Here is a 10,478-nt window from a genome sequence, read left to right on the forward strand (position 1 = left end):
TTCGTTTGCGAAGCCAAGCCATGATGGTGATCCCTTCGGTAAAGAAGATTCTATAGAAATCAAACCCCGAGTGACCTGTGTCAGTATGCCTTATCCCAACAGATTTTTTTTTTTTTCTGAATATTCAATCATTTTTGCAGGATAGTAAGCTGATTTTCTCTTAGCTTTACTGCAGCAGGCTACAGAACATTGGATAACATGTAGTGTAGCTTTTCCTTTTTAGGCTGTTCTACCCTGCCCAAGTCTATTTGAACTCTGTTAAACCCAGTAACCCTGTTCCCATCTCTCCTTGACTTAAAAAAAGATGTCCACGTGTTTGCGGTAGCTGCCCATTGCAACATAACATTTTTATCAGTTGTGCTCTCACGATCCAGATGCAATAAACATAATTTGACATTTTCTTTAAACAAGCTAACAGCCAAATAAAAGCATGCCACACCTTATCTCCTGAGTCAGCTACCAGATCAGTGAAGGAAATCAAACTGGTGTGGCATGATTTGCACTCGACAGACCAGCTGTTCACTTTTCATCGGTTTATTATCTTAGACATATTCCTCAACCGCTTAGTAATTTGACTGTTTCCCTGGACAATAGATAAAATGATCGCTTTGGATTGCAGATACCTGGGGAGAGAAGTCTTGCTTTCTTTTTCCCCCATCATCTCAACCTCAGTGAATGTAGGAAGATAACTGATAGGCTGGGTTCACTCTGTGTGGCTTTTCTTAATTAACCTAGGATGGAAGAACTAAGGCTTGAGTTGACATTTTGTCTGGAATCCGCAGAGTCTGTGAGTGAGATGGGGTTACTTTTTTTTTAATGGTATGCGTGAAGTCATTCAATTAAAATTTAATGCTCGTGTTATCTTACAAGCCTCTTGGATTTTTTGAGTGTATGCAATTGCTCTTTTGCTAGGGTGTTATATTATGAAGTAAGTACTGTAAGACTTAACAGGCACTGGATTCTTTATAGCGATACGATTTCTGGAACATTAAGTTGTATCTGCTGGCTTTGCAATATTGACAGGTCTGTTTCCCAGGGCTCAGGCATGCAAGGGTTTTTCCTCAGAACTGGAATATGTCTGCAGTATATAAAATTTTTATTTTCTTCTTACAGATGATATAATTAAACTGAACAAGAAAGAAGAGAGAAAGCAGTATTCCCCCAAAATGAAAAGAGGACTTCAGCAGAATCGAACTCGACAGTTCAGGACACCAAGCTCCAAGTGGGGAATCCAGCAACAGAAAGGTGTGTGTATGCCAAACATAGCGTGCAGTAACTTTTTTTGAGCTGAAATGTAACTTAGTGTAATGTATGGATTGACAATGGTCAATTTGGGTATCTTTCAAATAGTATAGTGTGCAGTTTTGATTATAATTCAGTTTTTTGTGATCCATTGAAGTTTGGGTTTGGTTTTGTTTCAGTGTGAGAAAGTCATTGATGTGTTTGACTAACAGGGAGCTTAGGTGCTTGAATGACTCTGTTTGACTCCGGGAGGGACTGGCTTGCTTTCTGATTTCTCTGTTTATTTTAATTTTGAAAATTGTGTTGATACTTTGTCCCTTCTCAGAGATGAATAGAAAGAATGAGTGTTTAGGCCAAAACCTGTATATTAGAAAATGCGGAGGCCTTCCCAGATCTCAGAGCTTAGTTCAAAAGAGGCAGCATATTTGTATTTGCTAGGTAGAACTCTCCTAGTAGGCCTCCCCAAAACAGCTGATACCTCAGACTGTAGTGCTGGATCTGGGATATATAAATGGATGCTGTAGAGTGTCTTGAGTTGGCTTTTCTTGTTAAGAATTTGGAATGCAAAGGACTGTGTCAGCCTTCTTAAGCCAGTGTCTTTACAGTGAAGTACAAAAGGGGGAAAACAACATGGGCAGAGGGTAAAGAGAGGAAAGGTAACAGCTTTACTGTAGATTCCCTTAGTAATTGTCAGAGGTTTTTTGATAAACAGGAGTCATATTCTGAGATGATTCCCCAGTTTTAGTCCAGTGTACAGCCAGAACCTGCTTAAAGCATAGACTGGTTTTGCCTACAGTTAATTTTGAGAAGTACCTTTTAGCTCTGGATGATCGAAATATGGACAAATTGTGTCTGATCGGAAAGCTGGTACCACCTCAATACATGCTAATTAGGTGCTTAAGTTAATACATGCAAATTCTTGTTTAGTAGCATTCATTTAAAACAAATGCATGTCTGTCTGGTGTATTCACAGTGATACCTCTTTTATCTGTGTCTTGCTTCATGGTTTTGTAGCAGGAGCTCATGGTTAGCATCTTAAAACACAACCGTCCTCAGGACTCAGTGCAATGTCGTGTTGCTCGGGGCTCAGTTTTGCTTTTTACGCAGGCCAACATGACAGTGCTACTGGTGTTACAGTAAATTGGTGACAGTTCAGGAAATACTTTACAGCAATCAGCCCAGATGTAAGAATATTTGTGCAGGTGAAGAGTAAGTGAATTTAAGTTGTAGATTGTCAAACATGTAGGCTTCTATTTGTGACCACACCTGCCAAATGCAACTGCTTGTGATCTAAAGGGCACAAAAGAAGCATGTGGAATAGAATGTGGAATGTTAGGAGGAAGTTGAGCTGCAAATACAAAACTCTAAATACAACTGACTTGGCAGTTACTTTTCTGTCTTGGAACCTTATCTCCTTGCCTGCCCTTGTTCTAGGAAAAAGCAAACTTTTTTTTTTTTCCCGCACAATTGCCGGATTCATGATGTGATGAAACGTTGTGAGTAGTTTTAACTGCTCCCTCCTGTAGAGCTCCACACATTTTCTCCCATTGAAAGCATACCTCTTTTGTGTTGTGTTTTTGAGCGGAAGGTATCATTAAATAGTTCTGCTGAGCATTCAAGTTATTAGTAGCTTATAACCAATACATTTATTTCTGCTCTGTTGCCAATGAAGTTATTCTGATGAGTAGCAAGTCCTCTGTTGTTTGTGGACAGCTACGGAAACCACAAATGATGAACAGCATTCAATTACTTGCGGTTTTAGAAATGGCTGCCAAACTCTCTGAAAGAAGCGAGGAACTTAAGCTGGGACTCTTTTCAGCCTCTGTGGGAGAAACAGAGAGAAGAACTTTGTTCATGGAGTAAAAGTTGTCCTTGGTGATAGACAGAATGCAACTGCACAAAACCCCACGCAGCTTGAGCTAACTTTTTGAGGGTGTCACTTATTTGAGCAGGGGTTGGCCCAGAAAGCTCATGAGGTCCCTTTCAGCCTGAGTAACCCTGCCTTGCCACTTGTCTATTGTAAAGAAGAGCATTTGCTAACCATCTGCAAACCGTGGGTACACGGCAGTTTCTCCATGGCAAACTGATCCAATTTGTGTTCTGATCAAAGACTTACCTCATGTTTTGGCTCCTGTCTCATGGAAAAGCACAGGTTTTTTATCGGTGCTATGAAGTGAGATGTCAAAACTAGTTTGTTGCTGTGGAGCTGACTCCTTACTCTCAAATTTATCTTGTGGTCTGAGATTCCAGAGGGGATGATACTTGAGGATAAAACTGACGCATGGTCTGTTTTCACAGCGTGAAGCTAAATGGCTCCAGACAAGGGTTAACCAAACCCTCGTAACTGGAGATTTGAGATGTTTATACTACCGACCTCAGACTTAGAAGCCTTTAATATTCAAAGGCTGCTTTCAATTCTCAGTTTTGTCCAGACTGCCATGCAGACTTTTAATTGAAAACACTGTAAATGTGATGTAACTCATACACTGTTTAATATGGTTTTGTGGTCCAATTGCTCTGTTCTTTTTTCTGAAGTCAAGTCTGGGGGCCACTGATCTAAATAAATAAGCTTTGAAGTTGCCTTTTTTTCTTTCAATTAAACTGATAATTTAAAGTTTGCTGAATGGGTAGGGAAATAGGATTTTTGTTTTGTTTTAGCTTTGTATTTTTGATGAAGTTCCATTTTGGAGTATTTTGGTAGCTTTCTATGCCAGAATGACTATGACAATTGTCCCTGTAACCACGTCATATTAGAACAGAAATTTTCAACAGAAATTAATGCAATGAGCTAGAGCAAAACTGTGATCTGTATGAGAAGCTGATTGTTTTTGTGCTAGGGCTTGGGCCAGACCTGCTAAAATAACTGAATGACTAAATTGTCCTCAAGTGTAGTGAGAGCTTCTGTTCTAAGACTTGAAGTGTGCAGACAAATAGCTTGTATTGCCTGCATAGCTGAAGGAAATAAGCTTTTTCTTTCAACAGGAACATGTTGAACTCTTCATGCTCATTGCAGGTTATGGTAAAAATCGTCTGGGGCGCCGAAAGAAGATAGCAGGGAAGAAGCGTTCTTATGGAGTTATAACTGGCTTGGCAGCCAAGAAAGCAGCAGGGTCACGCAAAGGTGTTAGTCCGCTGAACAGGCAGCCACTTAGTGAGAAGGTAAGTAATGCTGTTCTAGTGGTTCCTGCAAGAACAGATTAAAAATGTGAAACAGAATGGCTTCGGAACAGTGCTACTGAAAGTATAAAATGGAGACGTCTGGTACAACCTTTGTTAAATCGAGGATGTGTTAGCTGAGTTCTTGTTTGTTTTAAGCTGGGTGATTAATGACTAGGTTTGAAATTTTTCAATGCTTAATTGGGTTGCAAGTTGTGAAAATTGAAGTACAGAAGTATATTCTGTGCAAGTTACTGCATTTTTACAAGAAAAGTTCACTTACCAGGATTTCTTATCTTTACATTGCTTTGTTACAAACCAGGGATTCAGCCCACGTGCAGGTGTTAAGCATGTGCCTGTTAAAAAACTGGAAGTTTTTGCAAAATACTGAACTCTGTCATAGGCTCCTTCTTACGCAATCCTCCTGCCTGCTCCATCTCATTCAGGATTGTAGAACGGGGATTGCTTTTGCATTTGTGAAGAAGTGTAATTTTAAAGACATGTGGAGTGTGTGCAGTAATCAACAAGTACCTGCTAAACTCTGCCTTTTTTTTTTTTTCCTGGTAATGAGGGAGACATAGAACTCTTGGAAGTGTAGAAGGTATTTTCAAGTTATACTAGACTGTGAAAGGTAGGCAAAGCCAAATGCATTCCATACACAGTTTGTAAATGGAAATTGAAGGAAAAATGTTTGCCTGTATACAATATACATATGTGCTATATATCTTTATTGGTTTATAAGAATGCACAGCGGAATTATCCAGTTTTGAAAAAGAAAATAAACCTGCAGAGGCAGTCTGAAATGCAGAGAAAACAAACTTCAGCCCTCAGGAGGCCTGCCCCGCTGAACAGAAGGTAAAATACCACATCTGCTTTCTGAACTCTTCTTGATAGCTTTTGACAATGAGTCTTGTTTGACAGGACTGAGTCCAAGAGAAGACAGTAGGTGCTGGCTCTAGCGATACAGGCAAGACTATCGCGTGTGTGACGTTCTACAAATCAGGAGGCTGAGCATGGGACAAACATGATCTCGAGATATTTATTACCGTGTAGAGCACTCAGGAAGTACCTCTGTGAGCACTTGGTATTCTGCCTTCATTTAAATCATGGCCAGCCAGTATGGAGTAGGCCAGTGTGATGTTCGGTAGCTTTGAAATGACAGCCATGTTCAGTGAACTTACTAAACAAGATGTGGAAGCTGGTGCCATCTGCAGTTTCACGGAAGCTATTGCATGTTTTATTTGCACTGGAGTAGACATGTCTTATGAACTGCGTGTAAACTGCTCTCCACGATGAAAATTGTCACTATGTGACTATTGTGGAAACTGTAAACAAACTTTTTTTATACGTATCAAGGCTGCTCCTTTTTTTTCATCTAATCAGCAGTGTTTAAAGTGCTGGAGGATACTGAACAAAGTAAAAAGAAGAATTACTAACCATACTGTCCCGCTTCTATGTAACAGAACTGATTTCTCCATTCATGTGTGATGTGTTTTGTTCCTAGTAAAGGAGAGGCTTATTGCAACTGAAATGTTAAGCTTCAAAGAGGCAGCGTTGCAGACGTCCTTAGGACATAATGGGCACTTCCCTGACTTTCTTAGTGGTCTCTCTTGTTACCTGTGGATCTGTTGATAACTGTATTTTAATAAATATTGCAGGAATAACATGCCATCCGCTTTTGCCAGAATTGGAAACAAACTAAATCAGCAGAAAGACACTCGTCAAGCAACTTTCCTGTTCAGAAGGGGACTGAAGGTAAATTACTGAAAACAACAACAAAATTGTGCCACAGGTTTTAAGCTGATCTGTAACACTGGTACTAATGAATCAGTTTCAAATATCAGATCTGAGTAGAAACTTCAAGTGGGCTGAGGAGCTTCAGGTGGACTGTCGGATTTTTCTAGGAAAATGTACTGGCTCCCTTCAGTTACTGTAACCCATTGAATCTTGCTCCCTGTTCCACTCTGGCTGAGCTGTTCGAGGGCCATCGAACTTGTCAGAGTGTTTGAGGGTAGTTGCCAGCTGTTAATTTTTTCTTTTAGAAGTGAGTGTTTGAAAGCACTGTGCAGTGCTTTCAAAAGTTGCCTTTGGATGAAGAATAGAGCAGAAACATGTTTCAGAATCTGGTTATGTTTTGCTTCTGGGGTGGTTTGGTTTTTGTTTTTAGTTATTTGGGGTTAAGTTATTTTAGTTATGGATTTTTTTAGTTATTTTGGGTAAGATCAAGAGAATAGAGAGTGTGCAGTGGACAGTGGTGGTGTTCTCGGTTTTCATTTGTGCCCTCGCTCTCCATCTGCCATTGTTGTGACTGTAGGTAGCTGCTGTCTTCTATCCACATGGATTGCAGAATTACAGACAAGACCAGGAGGAAGGAAACCAAAACCAAAGTCCTTTAAAACAGCAGTAGGACTTAGTGGCATATTGGCTATTATGTATGTAAACATTGGTCAGATTAGGAACTAACCAAGCCAGCAATGGCAACATTCTGGTGTATCTTGGTAAGGGGTATGTCTGCTGACACGGTCCTCAGAAATGTTTCCATCTCTTTATTGGTTAAGTTACTGTCATTGACAACTCCACTTAAATAATTTTGTGTTCTTAAACTAACTTCTTTCCAGTGTCTTACAAAGGTAATAGGATGGTTATTTTTGAAGACCTTCTGAAAGCAAAACCCAGTTTCTGCAGAGTGTGCAAACAGCTTTAAACTTCTGGTTTTGAACTTCTGTGTTTCCAGCTGCTGCAGTGGGAATTGAAACGGTATTCAAATTCAGTGTCTGTTTTGATGTGTTTTCAGGTGCAGGCCCAAGTGCAGTCCACAGATGATCTTGATAATCAGAGAGTAAAGAGAACTCGTCAGTAAGTATTTAATTTAGAAAACTTCAGTTTGGTTACTCATACAATTCTCATTTTAGCTGTGGCTAACTGAATGATAAATTGAATTTTCCCCTGTAGGCATATCAGCTGAGTGACAGTGATCCTCCTCCTGTTCTTGGTTATTTCCTGCATTATCTTCTAATTTAACTAGGAGAAGTGTGTTTGCATAAGACGCTTGCAGGTGTGAGAGGGAAGGTGGTAGTTTTAGAGGATCAGACTAATCTCTACTGCTCATGAATACTGTGTAGACTGTAAGAATAATCAAGGCAGTTCACAAGGTAGATGCTCAGCTCTCCCCCCATGTGTTCTTCCCGTTTGCCTGCGAGGCTCTTCAGAACTTGTTTGTTGGTGACACAGCAAGCTGAGGACACAACATATGCTGCAGACCTGGACTCTGTGTCCTCTTTGATTTGCCCTGAGGACCTTTTGGCCCCATCTGTGTCAAGGAAACTGAATGTTTTTAAAAAGTGAACATTTTGGTCAGTGCTGTAGTTCTGGTACATGTGTGCTAGCACATGATCTAGTGCTCACCTGAATAGGTTTAGGTCATGTAAAAGATACAAGAATCGATAGTCGAGCTTCTCATAGATTTTTTGACTGCATGTGGTCTTTGTACTGGCCTGTATTCCAAAAGCTTGTACGTTCTTTACAAGCCAGTGTTTTGGACACACGTGTAAGGATACTCTGACATTTCTGCAACATTTTTGTAAGTGATTTCTGTGTTTTTAAACTAGATGGCGAACTTCTACCACAAGTGGAGGGATTCTGACTGTATCCATTGACAACCCAGGAGCAATCTTAACCCCAATGTGAGTTTCCAGAAGAGTTCTGAAATGTTCTTAACGTAACTGAAATCGCTGTTCTGAGCCATTTAGCAAGTTCCTTGCAGACAGTATTTTCAGCTCACCTCAAAGTGACAACTTCTTCTGAAGACTTTTAAATCTGGCTCCTTTCTGACTGTTTCTGAGCTGTGGTTGAATAATGTCACAGCTGGATTTCTTAAGAACTCCCAGTTAAGAGCTTGATCTGGCATATGGAGTTGAAGAGTGGTGGGGTGTTAGATTTTCACCTTCTCTGCCTCTTCCAAATCAGACTGTGTTCCAGCTGTTTCCCCCCCACCTCCATCCGAATGAAAATGAATGAGTATCTAGTTGGTGAGTGGTGATAATAGTTCCTCCTTGATACATAAAGAAACTGCTAGAGGTGTGCTTAGAGAAAGCATTGCTGTGTTTGTCTCTGGGGAATTGATGATGCTGTTTTTTCATGAGGTATTTTAGCCTTCTTCATTAGTAGTATTTTATCTTTTGTACTTATTTTTGTATTTATATTTTTTGTATTTATGGGAATAATTAACTGCAAATTATGCATTTATCAGTAGGATGGTGAGATAACAGATAAGATTGCTTCCTGTTGGGAGGCTTGCTGTCTGGTAACAGTAACAAATGCTACCCTTCTGTAGTTCTGCCTGACTTTCACCTTCTTGAATTTGTGCCCTCCAGCTATGCAGCCAGCATGATCAATGGCTTGATGAGAAATTCATACCTCTATCAGCATTAAGGCTTATCTGTCAAAAACATATATTCACTGTGTTCTCTATAACATTATTCTTTCACAGTTCCCAGAAGTTACGATTAACTCGTACTCCCGTGCCACCATTTCTGATGAAGAGGGACCAATCTGAAGAGAAGAAGATCCCCAAAGGAGTTCCACTGCAGTTTGATATCAATAGTGTTGGAAAACAGGTAAATGCAGTTTCTTTCCTTAACTGTGGGAGTAGTTTCAAGAAAAGTCAGTGAGCCAGACATTTTTCTCCGAGACTCACTAGTGACAGAAAGAGGAAACTTGTGACTACTTCATGTTTCCACTTCCAGTTCTTCCACTTGCTATATAACTTCAAGCAAGTAACTAAACTCACTCTTCCTGTTTCTCTAGTTCATGTCTTGCATGCCCACATGCTTTAAACTGGATTTAAAATGTTGAGTATTTCTAAAAGCCTTCTGGTGTTCCTGCTGTGCTTGAATCAGCAACTGTGCGTAATTCAGGGGTGAGCTGCTTTCACTTGTGTAAACTGCGTGGAACTCTGACAGCTGAATTCATAATGCAGCTTCTGCTATGCATCTCCGGGGGAAAAAAATCAAATGTGGTGATGTAAAGGCTTTCAAGACGAGCCATTTTGTACAACTTCCATGACGATGGGCAATGTGGTGCAAGAATCTTAGTCCTTGGAAGAATTCTTTCAGGGTGACAAGATTAGGTGCTTCACTATCTGTGGAAAACTACATGGGATAAGTGTGTCGGTCTGGATTTGTTCCTTCTGTGAATAAGCAGTGTGTCAAAAGTTGTCTACTGCTATATTGTAAAATTAGTTGAACTTTTAGACTCCAGTCTACTGCCTCAACAGGATGGACTGGAAAGCAGCCTGCGTTAACCCAGTCAAAATGCTGCGTTTGTTGAAGTTGCATAGAATCTGTGTGGGGAAATGAGCGTAGGCAAAGTTCCCTCTTTCAGTCTGTCTGTCCTCAGTTTAACTTGTGATATTTTGAGTAGACTTGGTCTTGACATTATGTACCATCTGTTCTTAATGAATTCTGAGAAATGCTGGCTCTCAACGTGTCCCATCTGATTTTTAAATGATGCAGGAAATGATGAAATCAAACTAAACCTCCCATTTTTTTTAATCTAAATGAGACAGTTAAGTCAGGTGATGATACGGAATGAGGAGAAAATTTAAGCAAAGTAAGGAAGACAAGAATAATTTTTAAGCAAACATCTTTGGTATCTGTGGTTGAAATGACTTTGTTTTTCAGACAGGGATGACGCTGAACGAACGATTTGGGATCCTGAAGGAACAAAGAACAGCACTGTCTCAGAACAAAGGAAGCCGTTTTGTAACAGTGGGCTAACCTGACAGATGGACTTGAGCACTGATCCCACCTACCGAAGAAACTGAGAGAAAAGTGGGCAGAAGAATACAGCATACATCACAGAAATTCTCCAGACTTCTTGCCAGATGGTGGCAGAGCTATCTATCTCGATTGCTTTGAATGGTAAAAGACATGATGCCCTGTAGGGGGGAAAGTGGGGAAACCGATCCACTGGAGTGGCACCATCACCTAGTTGGAAAAGATTCTGTTGCCCAGCTGATGACAAACACTGATTTTTGGTTCATCTCGCAACCAAATTACAATCATAAATTTTAAAAGTTT

At 40.2% G+C, this 10,478-nt stretch overlaps 1 protein-coding gene across 1 annotated transcript; it reads left to right on the top strand.

Annotated features, from left to right (window-relative positions):
• Positions 1–1,113: 1,113 nt before the first annotated feature.
• On the top strand, positions 1,114–10,200 carry FYTTD1 (forty-two-three domain containing 1; the record flags this gene model as incomplete). Its single annotated transcript, XM_010131091.1, has 8 exons — positions 1,114–1,245; positions 4,256–4,401; positions 5,141–5,253; positions 6,057–6,153; positions 7,193–7,254; positions 8,007–8,081; positions 8,888–9,014; positions 10,080–10,200. Coding segments are annotated over 8 exons (848 nt in total), but the record flags the coding sequence as incomplete, so codon positions are not given.
• Positions 10,201–10,478: the final 278 nt, after the last annotated feature.

This window comes from Buceros rhinoceros, unplaced genomic scaffold (assembly GCF_000710305.1).
Source record: "Buceros rhinoceros silvestris isolate BGI_N320 unplaced genomic scaffold, ASM71030v1 scaffold15422, whole genome shotgun sequence".
Lineage (NCBI taxonomy): Eukaryota > Metazoa > Chordata > Aves > Bucerotiformes > Bucerotidae > Buceros > Buceros rhinoceros.